Source organism: Camellia sinensis, chromosome 9 (assembly GCF_055761805.1).
Source record: "Camellia sinensis isolate YWXY chromosome 9, ASM5576180v1, whole genome shotgun sequence".
In the NCBI taxonomy this organism is placed as follows: domain Eukaryota; kingdom Viridiplantae; phylum Streptophyta; class Magnoliopsida; order Ericales; family Theaceae; genus Camellia; species Camellia sinensis.
This window is the reverse complement of record NC_138969.1, coordinates 72,801,468-72,826,361: the sequence shown is the minus strand read 5'-3', so window position 1 is coordinate 72,826,361 and position 24,894 is coordinate 72,801,468. Positions and strand designations below refer to the sequence as shown.

At 34.8% G+C, this 24,894-nt stretch overlaps 2 protein-coding genes across 2 annotated transcripts in view; both read left to right on the top strand.

The window, feature by feature from the left end:
• Nucleotides 1-5,310, top strand: part of LOC145799535 (auxin-responsive protein SAUR50-like) — a 30,311-nt gene extending 25,001 nt beyond the window's left edge. Inside the window, exon 2 of the mRNA XM_082889125.1 lies at nt 5,092-5,310. Coding sequence (XP_082745251.1) covers nt 5,092-5,310 — 219 coding nt within the window. The remainder of the gene's footprint in view (nt 1-5,091) is intronic.
• A 3,512-nt stretch (nt 5,311-8,822) lies between these two features.
• Nucleotides 8,823-13,145, top strand: LOC114320346 (uncharacterized). The gene is made up of 3 exons (XM_082889124.1): nt 8,823-12,087; nt 12,660-12,779; nt 13,009-13,145. The coding sequence occupies exons 1-3, from the start codon at nt 8,823-8,825 to the stop codon at nt 13,143-13,145; spliced, it is 3,522 nt and encodes a 1,173-aa protein (XP_082745250.1).
• Nucleotides 13,146-24,894: the final 11,749 nt, after the last annotated feature.

Below are 24,894 nucleotides of genomic sequence, written 5' to 3'. Positions count from 1 at the left end.
TGTTCCAAATAAGGACAATTGAAGATATCATTAGAATTTTCAAGGGTAAAATCGTCAATTTGATAAAATATAAACTAATTTGACAAAAATAAATGTCAAAAAAATATTTTAATTTTTTAAAAATTATTTTTTTCCACCAATGATAAAATTATGTAAAATTAATAAAAATTACATGATTTATTTTTTAAAATTAATTTTACATGATCATCATCCAAACACATAATAAAAATTAATTTGCTAAAAAAATAAATAAATGTCTAAAAGATTTATCAATTTTACATAATTTTATTTTTAGTGGGTAGAAATAATTTTTAAAAATTCAAAAATATTTGTTTGACATTTATTTTTGTCAAATTAGTTTATATTTTATCAAATTGACGATTTTACCCTTGAAAAATCTAATGATATCTTCAATTGTCCTTATTTGGAACAAAAATCAAAATTCATGGTCAAATGTGTTACAATTGAAAAGTCATGAACCAAAATGATACAAGCCCCAAACTATAGGGACTATTTGTGTAATTTGTCCTTTTTTAATTGTGTATGATGAAAAAATATTGTTAATTATCACATGACCTATTAGATAATAAGTCAACTTAATAGGACCTACACGTAAATCTCCTAATATAATATCTTCATTATAATACAGTTTTCTTTCCAAAACGGGTAAATTATAAATATATTCTTGAAATTTGCTTAAAATATGATTTACTCCTATAATTTTAAAAATTACATTTCGTCCCTTGAAATTTTTAATTTCATAAAAAATAGCTTTTTTATTGTCAAATTATCAAGTTAGTTAATAATTTTAATGATGTCAAAAATTTATAAGAGAGCAATTAGAAATTTATTTTTTTAGTTAATTGTATTGGAGAACAATTAGAAATTTTTTTTTTCAATTAATTCTGTTAAATAAATAATTCTGACAAAAGGATATTTATTATATTTCAAACCACGGGAAATAATTTATATTTTAATTAAAACTCATGGAGTGTATTTGTAATTTATCCACTAAGAACTGATTAACCAACACCAGACTACTTGTTCATCATGAAGGGCCCATTTATTTTAGAGGTAAGATGAATGAGATTATTAATGTGACAATTATTTGTGAGAAGATTTAAATAAAATTGTGTTTCTTTGATGATATAGAAACGTATTGATCATTAGGGTTATTTTGGATTCTATAGAAAAGTAGAGAGAGGCAAGAGGAGGAGGCTTTCCGCCTCAACTATGAGCGAGCTAATCTTCTTATTTGGGATTGAAATGAAACTCTAATCAAGTAACTTATATTAATGTATTGTGATTTTAGTTTTGATTTGGTTTGGATAATCATTGTATAACTTTCAAAAGTTATTTATTCACGTAAAGTTTTCATCTAATGAATGTACTTGATTTTTGTAATTGAAATTATATTGTTAATTTTAGTTGTTTGTATAGACAAACCGTATGACGAGTCATGCTTAGGAGAAATAAGTCGTTCTACAACCCTAGTTTAGTGTAGACAATTCATACCAAACAAAGATGATTCATGCATGTGATTCGATAATACTCATCCTCTTGACAATGATATCGGAACTTGTAACTATGATATATCACTATTATTTGAATCATTGATTTATTAGAATGCAATATATTAATTATTTATTATAAGATTAAAGGTGGATTCGAAACGCTAAACTATTTTCTACTTGAATTCCACCCCGATCTTTCTTTGGTTTAATAATTCTTTTTAGTTAATTTTATATTAAAATCAAAATATTCATCTAATTCGAATTAATTAAGAATTGGTTTTTTAATATTTAAATAACTTAACATTTTAGTCCATGTGTATTGGTAACCAAATTAAACCACTATTCTATTGAAAATTAAGGGTAAACTACCAATAGGTCCTAATAGTTGGACTTAATTTTCAACAAGTTCTATTAAAAATAAGTCTTGGTAAATTTGTCGCTAAAAATAATTTTTTGTGAGAATTTTTTATATATGTCGCTAAAAATTGACAATTAATGACTTTTTTTATCATGATTTTTATAAATTGTCGCTAAAACTTACAATTAGTGACTTTTTTATGACGAATTTTTTCCATAGGGCCTATTAGACAATAAGTCCATTTATTAAGACCTACACGTAAGTACCCCAATAATTAATGTCTTAATAACGATTTATTTTTGGTGTACAAAATGACCCGTAACCACCATCTTCATTACTATTGTCATTGTTACTATAAGCACCATCATCATTTCACTACCACAACCATAGTCATCACCAGTGGCGGAGCTAAGAAACTAAATCAGAAGAAACACTTATTGATTACAACTTTAATTTTTTTTTCTATAACCAACAATAAGAAAATAATAATTTTTTAATTAATATTAAGTACAAAAACTTAAATAAATTATTACAAAAGTATTTTACATAAAATTTTACAATTAACTTCGAGTAAGTCGAAAAGAAAGTATTGCATGTAACTAGTGTATAATGGACAATGTAAAAAAATTCATATATTTAAGTCTTAAAATAAATTATATAATGGTAAGATAAATCAAATTTTTACAAAATTTGAATAAAAATTTCTTATAGTAGTGATATCACGTTATTATTGACATATGATATCACTAACAAATAGTAAAACAACATATGAAGGGTAAACTCCATATGTAAATATAACTAACACTCTATTAATTTTTACATATATAGTGAAATTAATTACATTTGCAAATCAATAATGATGGATATTACATTTATATTAAATTTTTTTTACAAAATTTTCATGCATAAAAATATAATTTATTGTAATCACTTCATTTTCAATAAAACAATAAATTTAAAAATGTCCTTGACATTTTATTCTAAATATTATTTTTGTTTAAAATTTTATTTATAAACATATGTCAAAAGAAAAAACAAGAAGAGGCACGTGACCCCCCTGGTCGCCATGTGGCTCTGCCACTGGTCATTATTGTCATTATCACCGCTACAACGACTTTACAACCGTTCATCTCCACAACCATTGTCACCATTGTCAAATAACCACTATTATTAGACCATTGCCGCCACTCTCATTTTATCTTTACTACATTACCTTTCTACCATCACCACAACTAATATCTCCCTATTTCAACCACTTGTTATTGGAGTTACCACCAACTCACTATCACATACAAAATTGAAAAATATAATTTAACTCAATACTTAAATTTTTATTAAATAAATTTTCAACTTAAAAAATTTACATTTAACTTTTCATACTTAAGGGGTTGTTTAGGATATCCTAAATAAGTGCACTTTTTATCTTTTTAGACTAAAAAATTGAGGAAAAAAATATGGATGTTTGGGTTAGCTTTTTGACTTTTTATGAAAAAATGTGTATTAAATTTTTTTATAAATTAGTGTGTAGGAGAAAATTAGGATTGAGAGTTGTGCAACCGCAATTTTTTACTTTTGGTGAATAGTGATAACTTTTTAACTTTTTGAATTTTTCTAAAGTTGCCAAACTTAGCCTAAGTTTTTAATTTTATCAAACATAGTTGAATCACCAAATGCTTACAAATAAACTCCTAGGCCCCGTTTATTTGGGGTTATAGGGAGGGAATTGGGATTACAATCCCTTGGTATTACTAATGGGGTATTTGTTTTGAGAGATAGAGAGGGGACTATTAATCCCTTAGTATTAGTAGTCCCCTTGGAAGTGGAATTGGTAAGGAGAAGATAGAGATGGTATCAAAAAAATAGTGAGGGGATTAAAAAAAAATATATTTTTTATATATTGGAAATTTTTTTAAAGGGGTTTTTTTTTTTAGGGTCCCTGGTATTAAGACTTTATAGTATAAAGGACATCTAATATTTTCATAATGTCTAAGGTCCCTCAATTTGATCCAGAGAAATTCTGGTCCAGAGAAATTTTGTCCAGAGAAATTTCAACCCAGAGAAATTTCCATCCAGAGAAATTTCAAACCAGAGAAATTTCAAATTTCTCTGGTTTGTTCAATTTTTTTAATTTTCTATGTTTTGAAAATGTCTCATCCAATTCCCAAAATGGTGCAAATCAGAGTATTTTCTGGTGATTTTAGGTACACCATACATGAAATCCACAAGCAATTGTTAAACTAAAGTTAGTACACACCATAAGGCTACAATTGGATCAAATTCCTGAAGAAGTAAGTACCAAGAATAAATTCTGTCCAAAGAAATTCTAGCCCAGAGAAATTCTCTGAGTTGAAAATGTTGAGAATAGATTGATGACAATTCTGGGAAGGAAATGATCATGAAGGGCAAAGCTTGCGATTCAACATCAGGGGGTGGTTTGGAGATGCAACATGACATAGAGGTTGATGATGGAAATAAGATAAATGACAAACTTGATGCTGAAAAATCTTAATACCAAGGACCAATCCAGAGAAAATTTCAATCCAAATCAGATAATTTCTCTGGACCAACCCAGAGAAATTTCAGTTCAAACCAGAGAATTTCTCTGGGCCAACCCAGAGAAATTTCAGTTCAAAAGCAGAGGTCTGACCAGTTCCTGCAGATGAAATTTTATCTGCTCCAGATAACCCATCTTATGAATTTGTTCTATTTTAAAAGTGTTTATCTCTTCCATACCTTGCATCAACTGCATGTGTACATAAAAATAATAGAATATTTGTAAATGAAACAAAATATAATAGAAATGCCCGTGACGAAAATTAAGAGATGGGTGGAGAATTGACATCACCAAGTACCTGACCTATGACAGAAGGATAATCAAATGAGTTGCTGAGACTTTGTTCATTCCTTTCTTCTAAATTTGTTTGTGCCTCTGATAAACCTTTGTGCCTTGAGTGCACACCATTACAGTAATAATATCTTCAACACCCATTAAACGCGGGTCTAACCGTTGCCGATTAAGAACCACCCAACTGGGATTTGCTTCATAGAAATCGACAGGGGCTTTCAAAGAAAAAATCTGGTAAGAGCAGGCAAGAGCGAAATTCTTTTATCTGGAGGAGCCAGGAGACATCGCCGATGGAGTTCTCGATATATGTTTAGTTGTTCGACCGACGGAGTTCTCGATTTACATCTAATATTTTCGCTGTTCGGCCGCCGCAGACGGCGTCGCCGGGGACACCAACTGGGCATTTTGCAATCTACGTGAGGGAGGAGAGGCGGCGGTTCGTGGTGTCGACAGGGTTTCTCTCTCATCCTTTGTTCAAGATGCTGTTAAAGAAAGCTTATGATGAGTTTGGGTTCGAGCAGAGAGATGGGTTGGTGGTTCCTTATAGCGTGGCAGCGTTTCAAGAGGTGGTGAGTGCTATTCGGCGAAGATGAAGCACTGGTTGGATGGAGGAGAGGAGAGAGAGAGAGATTGACAAAGCACTGTTTGATGTAGGGGAGGGAGAGAGAGAGAGTAGAGAGTGAGAAGAGTCAAATTTCTCTGATATATGTTTAGGGACTTTAGACATCAAAAAATAATTTTGTGGATCTCTTCCATTACGAAAAGTGGGGGAGGGACCCTAGACTAATTTTCCCTTTTTTAAATATTAATGTTTAATTTTTTATATTTTTTATTTATTTTATTATTTTATATAAAAATAATTTAACAATTCCTCACTAACAATTCTTTCATATGAATTTCCTCACTACGAATCCCCTTCATTCTATCTTTAAAAGTAAATGGGCCCTAGGGGGCACCCAAATGGCTGAAAGCCCAGAAAAAATATCAAACAAATTTATAAAAGAATCGAAAAGTTCAAAAAAAAGTCTATACATATTTATGATAAATAAAAAAAGTTCTTCCAAAAACTAATTAAGTCAAAATTAAATATTTTTGTAATCCCAAAAAAATAATTCCTGATCGTCCGAAAAAGCAACACCCTAATTGGCTCAAAACGCAGGTAAGACATGCACCTTATCAATCGTATTACTGGCAAACATCCCATTCTTGGAGATGTGAGCCCTCAAAGAGGAAAAACGTATAATAAAAAAAGAAACAAAAAAAAAATATATATATATATTAGATCGTAATCAATTACTAATATTAATTGTAAATTGTCAACAACGTTATAATTTTTTAAAAAATTTACAAGATATTAGTATTGCTAAAGAGTTAAATTTTACTAAAAAAATTGTTGATAAAATATCTTAAAAAATCATATATTATCAACAATAATTAAGTTTAATATCCTGAAAATTTTCACGTCACCGCGACATCACCAAACCATATCATTTGAGCAAAGTTGGGCCACTAAAAACTCAGACTACCTAGCATCACTGATATACCAATAATAAGGAACATGAAAACGAGCCAAAAATCAAACAGTTAAATGCAAGTAAAATTGCATGTCAACTTGTCCTTTTTTTTTTCTTTTTTTTTTTCATGCACTTCAACTTGTCTAGGATGGATGTTATATCACAGGCACAGTAATGCAGAAAATTATGAAAAAATTACAATTCAGTGTCTTTTTAAAAAAAATATATAAATTTGTTAAAAAAAATTATAATTATAATTATTAATATTGATAAAATTACAATTGATATGTAATTATTTTTTTAGACATACATTATTGTGTAATTGCTCCAATTCTTTGGTGTTAAAGTGTCCAAAGCAGACCACTGGTTCCTACGCTTAACTAATTATCATTTTTTTTTTCTTTCTTTATGTTGTCTCATTTGTAAACACAAAGTAGTGAGTTTAATTCCCTCTACCAATTATAAAGCTTTTTAAAATAACTAGCTCTATCAATAATGCCATAGTCAGAACCCCTATATCCTCATGAATATAGACGGTTTGCCTTTCTCTACTACTAACCTTACTGTGAGATCGTAGGGATTGTTTGGGTAATATATCCTCTAAAATTATTAAAGTTCTGGCAAAGTATTCAATTAAGGCATTTTTGCTGCCAATCTCACTGACCAACAATGGAACGACAACAAGGTGGGTGGAATCCAGTATTCCGTCGACGACAAGGTAGAAATGGGGCGGCAGCACAACTGCACACGATCTTTGTTGATGAGATCCCACATTTGATGAATCCTAAAGGTTTGTACACCATATTTTCCAACTTTGGAGTGGTCAAGGATGTCTACATCCCCGACAAACGAAGAAAAGCAACGAAAACCAGATTTGGATTCGTACGATACGACTGTCCTGTTGCAGCGGAGATTGCAATTCAGAAAGCCAATGGAGTATGGTGCGGCGATAAAGCTTTGAAGGTGAAAAAAGCAGATTTCGGAAAAGAAAAGACTCTGATTAATCCGAGACCAAGAGCATACAAACCAGATGGAGTCTCAACAGTGTCTGGCGCTGGGATTGGAGGGAGACACTCTTATGCGGATGTCTTAAAAGGAGGGAGGTCGGGTAGTGATAATCACATCAGAATTCAAGCGGAGGAATATGCCATTGGTTGGCTACTATTGAGTGCAGTAATCAAGCTTAGACCTCATTGCAACTTTGATGGATTCAAGATCGAATGCCATAACAGAGGATTGAAGGACATACAACTTAGAGAAGGAGGAGGCCGAAATGCGTTTATCACTTTTAACTCTAAAGAAGAAATGAAGCAATTACTGACCAGTTATGGAGGCTGGTTATCGGGGTGGTGTGAATCAATCTTTGAGTGGAACAAAGGTGTGAAGGTAGACAATGAAAGACTGGTTTGGCTAAGCTGCTTTGGAATGCCTCCCAATCTATGGAATGTCAATAACTTCAGAAAAATTGGTGAAGCGTGTGGTGTAGTTGTGGAGCTTGATGATAATGTATCAAGTATGAAGTCTCTGAAGTGTGGGAAAATCAGAATATGTACATCTCATCTGGAACATATTGACAAATTGGTTATTCTAGAAAAAGATGGTAGAGCCTACCCTGTTCGAGTAGTTGAAGAAAGGGATTTGTTAACAACATCCCTGGATAGGGGTGACCATTGCTCTGCAACTCACCATGCAAGCAGGAGTGAAGGTGACGACGCAGGAAACTTTGGGGCTGACGTGGAGAGAAGCCTCCACATGGCACATAGTAAGAAGTCTAAGGAGGCGGTGGTGGGAGCAGGACACAAGCACACGTGCCCTTCAGACTCTGTTTCGGTGGTTAACGAGACAGGCGTGGAGATAGGAATTCGCAACCATGATGCTGTCCACCCAGCACTCAATGTCAGTCTGCAGGCACCATTAGAAAGGGAGGTTGACAGGGGTGAAAGACGAGGAGGTGGGATACTAGACACACCTAATGGGCCTCATGGGCTTATAAGAAGTTTAAGTTCAGAAGATGTCAATAGGCCTGCTATAGCTCTGGAAGTAGTATTGAGTAAAGCCCAATTTGATGGGAATTGTCTGGGGCCTAATAAGGCAAAGATCAGTTCTGTTAAGGAGGCTAACCCAATAGAAGAAGGGGAGGCTTCTGATAACATCGAAGATGAATCCAGCCCAAGTGATGAAGAAGAAGAAATACATCAACCTGGTGCTTCTGGTTGGGATAGGAAAGCAGAGGCCCAGCTTAATGAAAGCAGGGGGTTTGGAAAATTCTGGAGAAAAAAGGGGCAGAAAGGTATACCATTTAGGAATGGGTTTCAACGAGGAGCCCTTGTTCGAGCAGCTACAATGGCATCTTCATCATCTTTATCCATCACGAATGCCTTACGAAAGCAAAACAGAATCAGAAAGGAAGCAGAAGCTACGGTACAGTTGGGAAAGGCTTTGGGTCTGGAAATGAATGGGCAAGAAGCAGAAATTGTGGACCGAGTAATACAGATGGAAATTGAAGATATGGAGAGAAGGAAAGCAAAAGGGGTGGCGCCAGATGCTTAATAAGCACTTGGTAGGAGGCTTTAGTGTGTATTTATTTTTCTATGAAGATTTTATCCTGGAACGTTAGAGGTTTGGGAAGGGATGATAGAAGGCGAAGAGTAAAGGAATTTCTGAGGCAGAAAAATGTGGATATGGTTCTACTGCAAGAAACAAAAAAATCAAACATCGATGATAATGTGATAAGATCTCTGTGGCCTAGTGACTCGGTGGAGTACATGGAAGTGGATGCGGAAGGAAGTGCAGGAGGAATTCTGTGCATCTGGAATCCCATGACTTTCTCATTACAGAAGTGTTGCTGCTCAAGAAATTTCATCCTTTTGGCAGGTATCATGCATTCTTGTATTAACTGTGTAATTGGTAATATATACGCTCCTAATGAAGATATGAATAGGAGGAGGTTATGGGGCATCCTATCCAATTTGAAAACTGTCTTCTCTGATCCTTGGTGTTTAGGGGGAGATTTCAATCAAGTTAAAAATATATGTGAAAGAAAAGGGTGTATAAGGAGGGATAGAGGCATGGAGGAATTTGGTACTTTCATTAGCAATCTTGAACTGGTGGATATCCCAATGTTAGGCAGGCAATATACTTGGGGTAATTCTCAAAGTTGGAGCAGAATTGACAGATTCTTAGTTAACCCCGAGTGGCTAGAATGGTACAGATATAAGGTATGGGGGTTACCAAGGCTCTTTTCTGATCATAGCCCCATTTTGCTGATGGAAGATGATAGGAACTGGGGCCCAAAGCCTTTCAAGTTTATCAATGCTTGGATTTTACACCCTAAGTTCCTTCTTGAAGCAAATAAAGTATGGGATTCAACTTACGCACAAGGTTGGGCCAGTTTTATAATTATGGAGAAGCTGAGGGCTCTAAAAGTAGCTTTGAAAAAGTGGAATGCGGAAGTGTTTGGTGATGTAGAGGCAAAGTTGAAAGAAGCTGAAAATGAGTTACATTCTATGGATTTACAATCTGAATTGAGGGTGCTGACTGAGGTAGAAGAGGGCCAAAGAAAGGAGATAAGGGGTTTGATTTGGAAACTTAGCAAGAGAAAGGAATGGATGTGGGTGCAAAAATCGAGGATGGACTGGGCGTTGAAAGGAGATAGAAATACTCGATTCTTTCATATTATGGCCACTAAGAAACACAACAGAAACCTGATTGCCTCTGTTGTGGTCAATGGGGTTGAAGTGGATGAACCTTCAGAGGTCAAACAAGCAGCTTGCTCTCACTTCCAAAATTTGTTTTCCGAACATTGGAGGAGTAGGCCAAGTATTGGAGGTGTTTTTAAGAAGATTGATGCTAACCAAATAGGCAATATTCTGGAGAAAGAATTTACAGAGGAAGAAGTATGGTCTGCAATAAAAGAGTGTGACGGAAACAAAGCCCCAGGCCCAGATGGGTTTAATATGTTATTTTTTCAGAAAGGGTGGAAATTCTTGAAAGGTGTCATTATGAAGTTTATGGAGGAGTTTTTCAGTAATTGTAAATTAGGGTATGGGGTAAACTGTTCTTTTGTTGCTCTTATCCCTAAAAAGGAGAATCCAACCTCTTTTCTCGATTATAGACCTATCAGTCTAATAAATTCCCCATATAAAGTGTTGTCCAAAGTCTTGGCTAATCGAATGAAACAAGTCCTGCCCGCTGTGATTGATAAGGCTCAATTTGCTTTTGTAGGGGGAAGAAATATTGTAGATGGGGTGCTTATAGCCAATGAGGTGGTGGATTGGTGGAAAACATCAAAGAAGAAGGGTATTATTCTCAAACTGGACTTTCAAAAAGCATATGACACTGTTAGCTGGCTATGTTTGCTACAGATGTTAGATAAATTTGGTTTTGGTTCTCGTTGGATTAGATGGATAAAGGAATGTGTAGAATCTGCTAGAATTTCCATCTTAGTAAATGGCTCACCTACAACTGAATTTCGTCCGCAAAAAGGGTTAAGACAGGGAGATCCCCTTTCCCCTTTCTTGTTCAATGTTGTTGCTGAAGGGCTGAATCTCTTGTTGAAAAGAGCTAAGGAATTGAGAATCATAAAAGGGGTGGAAGTGGGTTCTAGTGAGGTTAATGTGTCTCATCTTCAGTTCGCGGATGACACTATCATATTTTGCGAGGCTGAGCGGGCTGAAATTGTGGCTATCAAACGAATTTTAAGATGCTTTGAAATGGTCTCAGGGTTGAAGATAAATTTTCATAAAAGTATGATCTGTGGGGTGGGAGTTGATCATGGGCTAGTTGAGGAGTTTGCAGAATTACTCAATTGCCAGAGTCATAAATTACCTTTAAAGTATCTAGGGTTGCCTCTCGGAGCCAACCCATGTCGTAAGCAAACATGGCAGCCAGTAGTGGATAGGTATAAAAAGAAATTATCAGGGTGGAAGCGAAGGATGCTATCCTATGCTGGCAGGGTCACCCTCATCAAATCTGTTCTATCTTCCTTACCTGTTTATTATATGTCTCTGTTTAAGATACCTGTGTGTGTGGCTAAGGAACTAGATAGGATTCAAGCAAGGTTTTTATGGGGAGGGGACGAGCTTAAAAGGAAAATTCATTTGGTAAAATGGAAAGAGGTGCAGTTGTATAAGGAGCAAGGAGGCCTGGGTATCAGAGACATCAGATTAACAAATGATTGTTTGCTTCTTAAGTGGTGGTGGCGATATGCCTTGGAAGATGACGCTTTGTGGAAGTCTGTAATTGCTGCCAAGTATGGTGTATCGGGGGGCCAATGGTTTCCTTCAGTGCATGCCTCGGCTTCTGTTTCGTCTACATGGAGACAGGTCCTTGATGTGTCATTTTTAAATCCTCGGCTGCATAATTTTTTTCTGGATAATGTGGAGCTTCGGTTAGGTGATGGGAATAGGATCAAATTCTGGCAGGACAATTGGCTGGGAACATCAAGCCTTCAACTACAGTTTCCAAGATTGTACCAGCTAAGTTTAAACAAGGAGATAACATTGAAGATGCAAAGTGATTGCAGAGACAGTAGCAACAATTGGTATCTTAATTTTAGAAGGCCTCTATTTGGATGGGAGGAGGAAGAGGTGATCAGGCTGCAATCTCTGCTGGGAGGAGGTCCATGCTTCTTGGATAGTCAAAGGGATTCAATTAGGTGGAAGGCTGAACAGTCAGGTAAATTCACAGTTGGGTCCGTGTATAGCTGGTGTAAACAAAGTGTTCAACCTACCCTAAGTTACCCAGATTTGGTATGGAACAACTTCGCACCTCCTAAGGCGAAATTCATTACTTGGCTCGCTTGGAAAGGAAGGTTGAAAACATCAGCATTTCTCAGCAGAATTGGAGTATTGAGAGGTAATAGGCCTTCATCTTGTGTGCTGTGTAAATCTGAGGAGGAAACCTCCAATCACATTTTCCTATTCTGCTCATTTGTATGGCATGTCTGGTCAAGTATCATGGCCTGGTGGGGAATTCAATGGGTGTTACCAGGGTCTTTTGAAGGCTTAATGCAATGGTGGTTGGGATGGAAGCTCAGGAAAAAGGAAAAGAAAGTGTGGAGGGCTGTTTTTATTTCTACTATTTGGTCCCTATGGACATATAGAAATGACTGTTTATTCAATAACACGCAGCCTGATGCAGATGTGTTGTGTGAGCTTATTAAAATTCGAGTGGCCATGTGGCTAAAATCTGTTAATGTGAGGTGTTGCCTCTCCATTCATGAGATTGTGTCAAACATAAAAGAAGTGAGGCACTTTATTTGAGGTATGGTAGTTGCTGGGACCACCCTTGGGTTATCAGGAGGTCTGAGGGGTTGGAGAGTAGGTTGCAGGTTGGAAGTTCTTCAACTTGGGCTCTGTATCTTTGTGGCCTGCTCTGTGAGTCAGTGTGATGCTAGTCCTGGGTCTGCAGTTGATTGCTATGCATAGATTGCTGCTGTCAAGTTGCTGTCCAGATTTCTCAGAACAGTGTGGGGATTGGTATAGATTGTTGCTGTCAAGTTGCTGCATTTTGCTCTGAATCTGTGTGGGGATTGGGGGAGCTTCCAAGTTGATCTGTTGATCTGATATGCAGAGGGGGAGCTTCCAAGTTGCTGGTTGGGGAAGGCTGAAGCTGTCATGCTTATGTTTCTGCAGAGGTGTTCTTTCCCTCTTGTTGTTGACATACACAATTCTAATGCTGGGCTGATACCAGCTGGGTGGAGTTTATAGTTGTTAGGGTATGCAAAGTTTGTGCATTATGAACTGAGGCTGAATTTGTTATACTTATGTTCTGCAGAGGGATTCAGATATGATAAGCTTTGGATGGTTAAACACCAAACTGCTTCTTCCTCAATGCTTTGTTTGGTTGTGTGGGTCATATCTCCACAGAAGCCGCATGAGCTGATGAAAATTTGGGCTGATGATAGTGTTTGATGTTGCTATTGGGTGTTCATTTCAGTTGATTAATGGGATCTGTCAATAAGTGTAAATTTGGATATTTGGGCTGGAATCTGATAAAGTGCATAGGGCAGCAGGAGGCTGATGTGTGGGTGGCTGAATGGGATGGGTGGCTGAATGGCCAATAAAGGCTGCTTGAAGGTCTGGGTTGGGGTGGGTGAAGGTCTGCGTTGGTATGTGAGTTGATTACGGCAGAAACTTTGGTCTCCAACCTCCTATTTTTATTTTCGCTTTCTATTGGCTTCTCGCCAATCTTGGGTCATGTGCTTGCATTTGTTTGTGCTTCCTTTATGGTGCCAACCTTGTTGGGATTGTGAAGGTTAGCTATGATGCTTGTGCACTTCCCTGATTTATTGATGTATCTTTGCTTGTAATTTGCTTCTTTCATCTATAAATCTTTTCTTTTGCTGATCAAAAAAAAAAATAAAGCTTTTTAAAATATCAAGGAGCATGCTCTAGAACAATCAAACAACTTCTCCAGTTTTGCGAATCAATAGGTGGGAGTAGTTGAAATTGAGAAGAGACAAATGCTACAAGTTAAATATAGAGTGAGATTCCAATCTTTTTATTTTTTTTTTTATTTTTTTTTTAAAAATAGATGGTAAAGTAATGTGAGATTCCTCGACCCTCATAACATAGGTGCAAATGCCATTAACTCGGTTTGTTTTTTAATTTTGAATATATATATATATATATATATATATTTGGTTAAGTTTTTTTTAATATTTTAATTAATTTTTTTAATTTACTTAATTTAAATATACTTAAAAAGTAAAATATTTATAAAAAATCAAAAAATAATTTAAATAAACACAAAAAAAAAATTTGAATTGTTGTATTTTCTTTGTATTTAGTAAATTTTTATAAAACAAAGTCAAAAAATTCATACTTTTTAGGAAACTTTTTCATAAATCCTACTTTAATTACTTATGTTCCAATTAGTCCAAAATTTATTCTAATATTCCACTACAATTTTGCTTTTCACCAAAATCAAGACCGTACCATTTCGTTTTTCCCCAAAATCAAAACCCTAACATTGAATTCCTTCTTCTTCGATCAAAACTCTACGATCTGCAAGTACTATTCATTCTGGCAACAAAAATCGCCAAGAACTGTTCATTCTAGCAACAGAGATCGCCAAGAACTGTCCATTCAGGCAGCAAAGATCGTCATTCCAATCAATATCTACAATGGTGAACAAAAGTAAATTGTTTTCTTTAATTTCATACTATTTTCTAAAATTAAATCCACTAGTTCATATTCTTTCATTAAAATCAATAAATTTGAATATTTACATTTCAATGTTTGAGATTTAATGTTTATTGATTCGACATTTAGCCTTTGAAATTTACAAATTAGAAATTTTTGCTTCATGAATGCTCACATTAGTTTTTCATGTCACATTGGTATAAGTAAAGGCAAATATTTACATTCCAATTGTTGCAGCTTTAGTGTTTGGGGACTCAACATTTAAGGTTTGTAATTTGTGAATTACAAAAATCTGGTTTTATGAATGTTCTGATTCGTGTTTCAAGCATTAATTTTTGCATTGTGAATGTTTGAATTATGTTTTCCATATTATATTGATTATGTTAAGTCGCATTGTTGATATTCCATTGTTGACATTCGTGTTTCGATTATGAATTTTCTCATTGTGCATGTTTGGAAATTGTTTTCCATGTTACATTGATTATATTAAGTCACATTATCAATATTCCATTGTTAACATCCCTGTTTCAAGTATGAATCTTTATATTGTAAATAATTGGTATGTTGAGCCATATTGTTGAGATTTCAATAGACTCAAAACACCATTGTTCGTGTTTGGAATTTGTTTTGACATTTCATTGATTATGTTGACTGAATTGTCACATTGTCGAGATTACATTGCTGACATTCATGTTTGAAGTATGAATCTTCTCATTGTGAATGTTTGGAGTTTGTTTTCTATGTTACATTGATTATGTTGAGTCACATTATCAAGATTTTGTTCTTAACATTCATGTTTGAAGTAGAAATCTTGTCATTGTGAATGTTTGAAATCTAATTTTCATATTACGTAGAAAATATTCAGTCATATAGTTGATATTCCAATATTCACATTTTTAATTCAAATAATGTCCTAATTATTTTTTAGTAGAAATTTTCTTATTGATAGTGTTTGGAGTCTGTTTTTCACGTCATATTAATTATGTTGATTGAATGGTCACATTGTCGAGATTCCATTGTTGACGTTCGTGTTTCAAGTATGAATGTTCTCATCGTGAATGTTTGGAGTTTGTTTTCATGTTACATTGATTATGTTGAGTCACACTGCCAAGATTCCATTATTGACATTCGTGTTTGAAGTATAAACCTTCTCATTGTGAATGTTTGGAGTCTAATTTTCATGTTACATTGAAAATGTTGACTCATATAGTTGATATTCCAAAATACACATTGTTCATTTGAAAAACCTCCTAATTGTTTTTTAGTAGGAATCTTCTTATTATTAGTATTTGGAGTATGTTTTTTACACCACATCGATTATGTTGAGTGAATGGTCACATTATCAATATTTCATTGTTGACGTTTATGTTTGAAGTATGAATCTTCTCATTGAGAATGTTTAGAGTTTGTTTTCCATATTACATTAATTACGTTGATTCACATTGTCATGATTCCATTGTTGACATTCGTGTTTAAGGTATAAACCTTCTCATTGTGAATGTTTGGAGTTTGTTTTTCACATCACACTGATTATGTTGAGTCATATAGTTGAGATTCCAAAATTCACATTATTGATTCGAATAATGTCCTAATTGTTTTTTAGTATGAATCTTCTCATTGTTAGTGTTTGGAGTTTGTTTTTCACGTCACATTCATTATGTTAAGTTACATTGTTAGCATTCCATTGATTAGTAGCTTTTAGATTCGTATGTTGTAATTAATTAGTTGCTTTGGTTTCATTCGAATTTGTAATAGTTAGCTAATTCATTCAATTGTGTTGTAATAATTAGTTAATTAGGACATTCATTCAGACTCTCTTGTACGAGGGCAAATTTGTAATATTTGTATGTCTTTCAATTCCATTTCTTTCTCCATTTTATTTACATGCTTTCCGTATCATATTTTTGTTTCATATCATTACCATGCGTTGTATCCATTTTTGCATGCATTTGGGTTCGGTTCATCATTCTAATATCATTGTTATTTTCCTACTTAGTTGAATATGTGCGTCACCGCATGCTTTGAGTCGATCCATATGACATGAAAAATAAGCCAAACTTAACAGTTGCATTTTGTATATGTTACATTAGTCACTTTGTATATTAGGAGCATACATTTTTTTCTAATTATTTTCTTTTCTTTGGCTTGCTTTGATTGAGTACTAGGTGAGTATTCTTGCTTTAGCATATTGCATATGTGTTTGTGTTACCACATCAAGCATACTACCATGAGGATACATACTTATTTGAAATAACTGTTTGAATGCCTGTGGATGAAGGCTATTTCACTTAAGTTAGAATGATTTTGATTATTGTACATATGAGCTAACTTTTCCTTTGAGTTGCACATATTCAAAACGCTTTTCAAACAAACATGAAATCGAAGCATTTCAAAGTAAGTGACTTAGTTTATACTTGTTTGCTTCACATAGTAATGTTTAGTATATTAATAATCGGAACAAGAGCATATAATGTACATAAAAATCACATCATGATTAGTAGAGGCTGATCTTTGATTGGGTGAGTTGGGTGCTCAATTCATAACCTTCCCCTCTCATACCTAAGTTCCTGAGCCAAAACAACTTTGGTTATGGCGGACAAGTAGCCTTTGGCACGAGTCACGGATTTCTTAAATTTTTCAAAAATATTTAGATGGCGACTCTGAAATCTGGCAATGCAGTCCATTTTTAGCACCTCTAATGATTAATGGATTTTCTAAGATTTGCCAAATTTGAACTCTCATTTGTATTTTTCCTGTTTCACATTGCACTTGTGAAACCAAATTCAAAACCACAGGAGTCCGAACTGTAAGGCTATTGTATCCAAGGAGACTAAACCCCTCAAAGGAGCACAAAAAACCAGCTACAAGAGCACTGGAAGAGGATATCGCCAAGAAAATAATAAAGGCAATGGAATGCCAATTTCAAAACTGGACTGTGGAAAGATGTCTTGTCTATGCATCTGATAATGAGTCTAGTAGTAACGAGTTAAGTGAGTCTAGATTTGGCCTGTTGGATTCTGACTCATCGTTTGTTAAATCTAGTGACGATAGAACTTATAAATCTGAGAGTAGAAGTTGAGTCGAAGTATTCTATTTTGAGTTAGAGTTCTATGTAAGTACTTCTTCAATCAATGAAATAGCTTGTGATCCTGAGTACTTTGTGGTGCCAATTATTAATTGCATGGATCCCCACTAATTTTGAAAATGAATTTGAAAAAGAACATGATTTCGAGGAAATAATTCCTCAAAACTTAAAAGATTGAATTGAATAAGAAGAGAAAAGAAGAATAAACCCGTAATGGATGAGATTATGTCAATAAACCTAGGTAATGAAGAAAATCCTTGCATGGTCCAAATTGGATCTACGCTATCTTCAGTGGAATGCGAGCGCTTGGTTTGAAAGAATTTAAAGATGTTTTTGCGTGGTCCTATGAAGACATGCTTAGAATCGATCATGAGATTATGCAACGTAGAATCCCCTTAGACCTTGAAGCTAAGCACGTAAATCAGAAATTGAGTAAAGAACGCTCCGATTGGGCATTTAAAATCAAAGAAGAAATCACTAAGCAAATCAATGCGGGTTTTTTTTTATTAGTGTCAGAACACCTAATATGGCTAGCAAACACAATTCTGGTCCCCAAGAAAGATGGTAGAATCAGAGTTTGCGTTGACTTTCAGAACTCGAATAAGGCTAGTTTGAAGGATAACTTTCCACTACCACGCATTGATGAGTGAGTTAATTTCATAGCAGGACACACACTCTTATCATTCATGGATGGGTTTTCAGAGTACAATCAGACCTGATGGCGCCTGAGGACAGGGAAAAGAAACTTTCACCACACCATGGAGGACGTACTGTTATAAAATAATGCCTTTTGGGTTAAAAATACTGGGACAAATTACCAGAGAGCCGCAACTACATTGTTGCATAACATGATCCACAAAAAAGTTGAGGTATATGTGGACGATATGATCGTCAAATCCAAAGAAAGGGAAGGCCATTACAGTACACTTGAAAAGTTTTTTGAGAGGATTTGAGAATATAGGCTAAGGTTGAATCCACAAAAATGCACCTTCGGGGTGATAGCCGGAAAGATGTTGGGATTTCTAATTACACAAATGGGAATAGAAGTGGACCCATCCAAAATCAAAGCTATCATAGAAATGATTCCACCAAGGACTGAAAAGAAGGTGAGAAGCTTTTTGGGCAAAGTGCAATTCATAAGTCGATTTGTTGCAAAACTAACATCAACTTGTGAACCATTGTTCAAGCTTTTGAAGAAAGGAAACATATGGGATAGGAGATGTCAACTGGCATTTGAGCACATTAAACACTACCTCCAAATCCCACCAATGTGAATGGAATATAGAAAGTTCAACCATTGGATGCTCATATTGATATTGATCCAATGGTTTAGAAAATTAAAAGAGGGTTCTGGAATGATGTGAATTACAATAATTTTTTTTAAATTTAATTTTTTTTATTTATCTAGAATTTAAAACACTACTTGAAAAAAAAATAGGGAAAGTTGGTTAAAGGTGTGCCAAAATGACATGTCACCATTGGAGCGTTATTTCTATAATTTGGCATTTTCCTACTGTAGCATGCTGTAGCATGCCAAATTATAGTTTTGGCAATGTTATAATGGCAACTACCATTGGAGTTACTCTAAACCATTAACATTGCTAAAATATGACACTATTGATTATCAAAACATGACTTTAGCTAGCCATATTAGAGCATCTCTAATGGTTTGTCATTAGAGCTGCCAAAGCTATAATATAGCAACTTTGGGTGAAAAGTAGTTTACCAATGGTTCAATATGGTAGCTTTAGAGCATCTCTAATGTTATTTCCCAAAATAGCATTGCCAAAGTTATAATTTGGCATGCTAGAGTAGCAATTTGCCAAATTATAGCAATGGTGCTCAAATGATGTAAAACTATTTTGGCAAATCTCAATTGACTTTCTCTCCAATTTTGTAGGTGATATTTAGATATAGGTTTTTTTGAATTTTTTTATTTTATCTTTTATGACTTTTTAAAAAAATGTCTAAAAAAAATTAAATATTTACATTCTACCCGAATTTAAAAAAAAAATTAAAATGTATATATATAAACATAATTCACCCCACCATTCACTTACCACTACAAAATTACAAAAACAAAAATTTACCTATATATATAATTGTACATATATATAATTCACTCCATCATTCACATACCACTACAAAATTAAAAAACAAAACTTTACCTATATATAATTTTACACACAAACACACACACACACACATATATATATATAATTATACATATATATAACTCACTCCATCATTCATATATCACTACAATATTTCAATATATATAATTTTACCTTCTTTTCTTTTTCTTATAGAAAATATAAATTTTTTCTTATTATCTTGGAAGATGAGTGGTGTTCTTATTTTTTTTGACCCCCCTCTCTCTTTCTCTCTCTCTCTCTCTCTGAGTCTAATCTCTTATTCTCAACACCTTATTTCCCTCTATCTCTCACTCACCCACCCATCTCTTCTTTCTCTTTGTCTTTCTATGCAAGAGGCAGTCCTCTTCATGACTTCCCTCTCGATTCTCACCATCTCTCTCCACAAAAAGCACAAGAAAATAGAGTAACAACCAAGATCCAACTCTATCTCCATCTCAATCCACTCTCTGAAACCCTTCAAAACCCTAATTGAAACCCTCCCAAATAGAAACCCCAAATAAACCCTAAATTGAGAGAGGTTGAAACCTTAAATTTAAGATGAAGAAGAACCCAGAACCCCAAGTTAAACTCCGCACAAAGATAAAATCGTCTGAAATCCATCAAGCATCTTGAAATCCAGGTAATTATTGTTTAAAATTTGCTTTAGATTTATTGAGATTTGTTAAGATTGCTTGAAATTTGTTTGAGATTGTTTCAAATTTGATTGAAATTGCTTGATTGTTGTTGCTGTTGACTGATTCTGTTTAGAAAAAAAATTGGCAATTACCAAATCGTTTAAAATTTTTGGTGATTTCTAATTTTTATATTAAAAAAATGGTGAATTTTGTTTTAAAAAACAATAGATCTATTTTTGGGGAGGTTTTTCTAGGAAATAATGAGAAATGAAGGGAGGGAAGGAAAAAAAGTTTGTGGTTTTGGGTGTGCTGACAGATTTGGCAACTGCTAAAACTTGTGTCAAATTTGGCATAAGGTTTGGCAAATGCCAAATTTGGCAACTACTATAGCATACCATTGGAGGACCCATTTTTGCCAAACCTACCATATTATGGCTTTGACAGCTCTTTTAGGAAACTATTGGAGATGCTCTTACCCAAAGCCAATTGTTTTCCCTCCTTCCCTCATTTTCTTATCTTTTTGCAAAAAAAACTCCTAAAAACATATCAAATTTTTTAAAAAAAACAAAATTCACCAATTTTATTATTATTTAAAAAAAAAAAAAGAATTCACCAAATAGCCAAACCCTTGAATTTTTTATTTTTTATTTTTTAAAAAATTAGATTTTACAAATGAATCAAACAACAAAAACAACAAGCAAGGAATTTCAAAAAAAATTTTAAGAAATCGCAAATAAATTTATAGAGAATTTTCAAACACTCAAGCAATTTTAAACAAATTTATATAGCAATCTTAAGCAATTTCAATTGAAATTTAAACAATGAATACCTAGATTTCAATATGGTTGATGGATTCTCCCAATTGCAACTTCATTTTCTTCGTTTTCATCTTCATTAAAAAGCCAATTTCCATCTTCTTCGTTTCCATATTCTTCATCTTCAATTGATTTAAAGTGATTGAAGATAGAACATAGGGTTTCGATTGAAGGGTTAGGGTTATAGACAGATATGATAGAGGGTTGGGGAAGAGGATCGTTTTGAGGGTTTCAAAGAGGATTGATTTGAGATCGATTTTGAAATGAAAAGGAGCTATGCTTTATCGTTAAGCTATGATTTATCGTCAGACTGTCAAGATGAGAGAGAGAGAGAGAGAGAGATGAAAGTTTTGGAATATGGAAAGTTCAACCATTGGATGCTCATATTGATATTGATTCAATGGTTTGGAAAATTAAAAGAAGATTCTAGAATGATGTGAAATACAGTAATTTTTTTTTTAATTTATCTAGAATGTAAAACACTACTTTAAAAATAAAAAAAGTAAAAAACTATAGCGATCTCGGTTTTGACCCGACTCTTGTGGTATTCCGGACTCGAGTTTGATGCTTTCATATTGTTGTTTACCTCTTTCCTCCCTTGTATCTCTTGAAATTTGGCCTTTGGGTTGTTGTGGTTGTGTTTGGAACAGGTTGGTTACTTGTTTTTCCCAAACCTTGTTGCCCAAATTTTTGCGTCTCCGCTCGAGCGGCCTTTCTTCCACTCGAGCGAGATATGTACACTTTGGTCCTCCGCTCGAGTGGCTTTTCCTTACGCTCGAGCGGGATTTGCAAACTCTCAATACTTTGCACATCTGCAAAAGTGCTAGAGGGGTGTCTTTCACGCTCGAATGGCATTTCCTACGCTCGAGCGCGTAGGCGCTCGAGCGTCCTTTCTTGACCTCGAGCGATTGGTTTGTCGTCTGCAAAAAAAATACTAGAGTTATGTATTTAACGCTCGAGCGAGTCACTTCTTGCGCTCGAGCGGAACAAATTGTTGTATCTGATGCTCGAGCGTAAAATTCTCCGCTCGAGCGGACTACGCGTATATCAGATCGCGAAAAGAACTTTTTACATCACTTTTTTATATCTTTTCATCATAAACCCTAAAGTTGAGAGCCTTTCTCTCTAAAACTCACATTCTCTCTACTTTTCCACCTAGATCTAGTGATCTATCTACCCTTCTTCATTTGATAAAAAGATTGAACTCCTCAAGATCTTCATTTTCATCCGATTGGAAGTTGGTTTCGGCATTGTTGGAGTTTCACCTTTGCTTTGCTTGGTCTTCTAACTTGATATAGGGATCCTTCTATACTTTCATATGGCCTTTAGCTTAGTTATTTGTCATTTGTGTAACAATGGTGTGATTTGGGGATGTTTTAGGCAAAACCTAAGGTTTGGGTATAAAATAGAAAGAGGGGTTTTGGGTGAAGGTAAAATAAATGATTGTGGGGTTAAAAATGATGTTGTGTTGTGTCTAATTTGATGATTTTGGCACTTGGTTAATATTTGGAAAAATGGAGAAGTTTGCCCTAATTGGATCAAACTATTATTTTAAATAAATAGTTGAAGTTGAAGTTGACATTGAAAATATGAGATTGGAAAGGTATTGGTATGAATAGTGAGATTGGTTATATATTATCTCATTATTTGGAAATTTTGAATAAATTATTTGTCATGAGATAGTATATCTGTTTAGAAATATCTGTATTGGGCTATCGGTAGAAGATAACTTTGCTTGTTGTAGAAATTGCATATGGATTAGGTGAACTAAAACTAGTCCATGGTTGGTTGTTATTAAATATGACTACGTTTATATACATTGTATATGTATGATTATTTGGGAGTGGAAAGGGGATGTGCTCCACGTATGACTATGTGCTTAAATACATTGCATATGTATGAATGATTGTTTGGGAGGAGAAAATGGATGAACTCCATTATAATTAAGTTAGCCGGAGTGTCTTGGGTGAGAGTCCCAAAATTATACATTGGTGTCGATCCCGCGGATGAAATTTTCGTAAAATGGCAATTGTAGTGCTTGTATAATCTACGTTTATATGGGTCCCGTTTGACGGTTTCCTACGGACGAAATATCCATGAAAGGACAATTTGAAGTGTTTATGTATGATTTGTATGATTGGAAAACCATTGAGTTGTAGTCTCAGTTTGGTTGATGAAAAATAATGAAATTGACTCATGAATTGAGACAAATAAATGAATTGGAATGAATTAGAGGAAAACCGGATTATGATTTGAGATTTAATGTCTTGTGAGAATATAAATCGTGGATGTTTTATCATTGACATTGTATACACTCTTTGTACTTATACCTTTGCTAATTTTCATATACCATGTTAGATGATTCCTACTAGGCTGTGGCTCACCCTATTTGGAAATAACTTTTCAGGTATCGGTGACATGCCTCCGCCAAGGCAATAGCTTGGAGGGACTTTGGAAGCAAGAGCTTCTCTATTTTTGTTTTGTTTTGTTTTGTTTTGTTTTTTTTTTTTTTTGTAAAGCCAAGGGCTTAAAATGTATTGAGTGAAGCTCATTTTGTTGTAACCAAGTCAAGGATTGGAAATGTGCAAGCCAAGAGGGCATTTATTTACGTTAAACACTTTTGTATCATTAACTTCATATAATGAAAAGACTATTTACTCTGATTTATATAGTTATTATCAAATGTTTGGGTTGTATTTATTGTATTAATTTTAGGGGTGTCACAACTTGGTATCAGAGCGTACCGGGTTTGAATACTTTGGGTACGGGGGAAGTGGTTAGTACCACAATGGGTTTGTCTTGCTTACTAGAGACTTAAGTGCGAATGATATGTGCTGGTATGATAACATGCTTATGTGATTACTTTCGTATGGGATTTGGTTCCTAAGATGTTGATTGGGTCTACGGGTTTCTGGAAGTCCTATTAGAAGAGCACTTGATCACTACTGTTTCTAATTGGAACTCTAGCAACGCCGTGGGACGCTCATTATCTAGGAACAAAATTCGTATGTGTTTACATGATTGTGTACTTATGTGGAGTGAGTTACTATTGTCCATTATATTAGGACGCAAGTGAGTTATCTTCGGCATATTTGTAAATGTGCTAATCTCCTTCATTACCTTCATTAGGATGTTAGGACGTTGTCATGGTGCTAGGCGTGGTAGGCCTAGGAGGCAAGAGATGCCTACATCGGATGAAATTCCAGCACAAGAGAAGGGAGTCGGTAAGGCCAACAAGGCCGAGTTAGTAGGTCAACAGGCTATGGACGCCTTAGCCCGCGAAATGGCCGGAGCTTTGTGGGAATCCGTGGACATTCTCAGGGCTGAGAATCAAGTCCAAGCCCAAGTAGCTGAAGTAGGGCCATCCTTTTTGAAGAGAGAGTTCTTTCGATCGAATCTGGATGAGTTTTTGGGTGACCCAAAGGAGCCACTGAAGGCAGACGAGTGGCTTGAACAAATAGTGAAAACGTTCAAGATGCTTGGCATCGAGGACAACCAGTTGAGGATGACCTTGGTGTCTTTCTAGCTGAAGGGCGATACGGGTCAGTAGTGGAAATATGTGCAGGGACGCATTGAAGGGACTTAGGAGGCTTTTGTCAACGCCTTCCAGGACAAGTTTCTACCTCCCACGGTTAGAGAGAGATTGAGAGATCAGTTTTCTCAGCTTAAGCAGTTGAACACGCCAGTTGCTGAGTTTGAAGCCACATTCACTAGCCTCTTTAGGTTTGCACCTGAGTTGGTGGCGACTGTGGAGCGTCGTTGTTTGGAATTGAAGAAGAGGCTAAGGATCGAGCTCATGTTTAGAGTTACGGGTCCATGATTAGAAACTATGAGCACCTTGCGGAG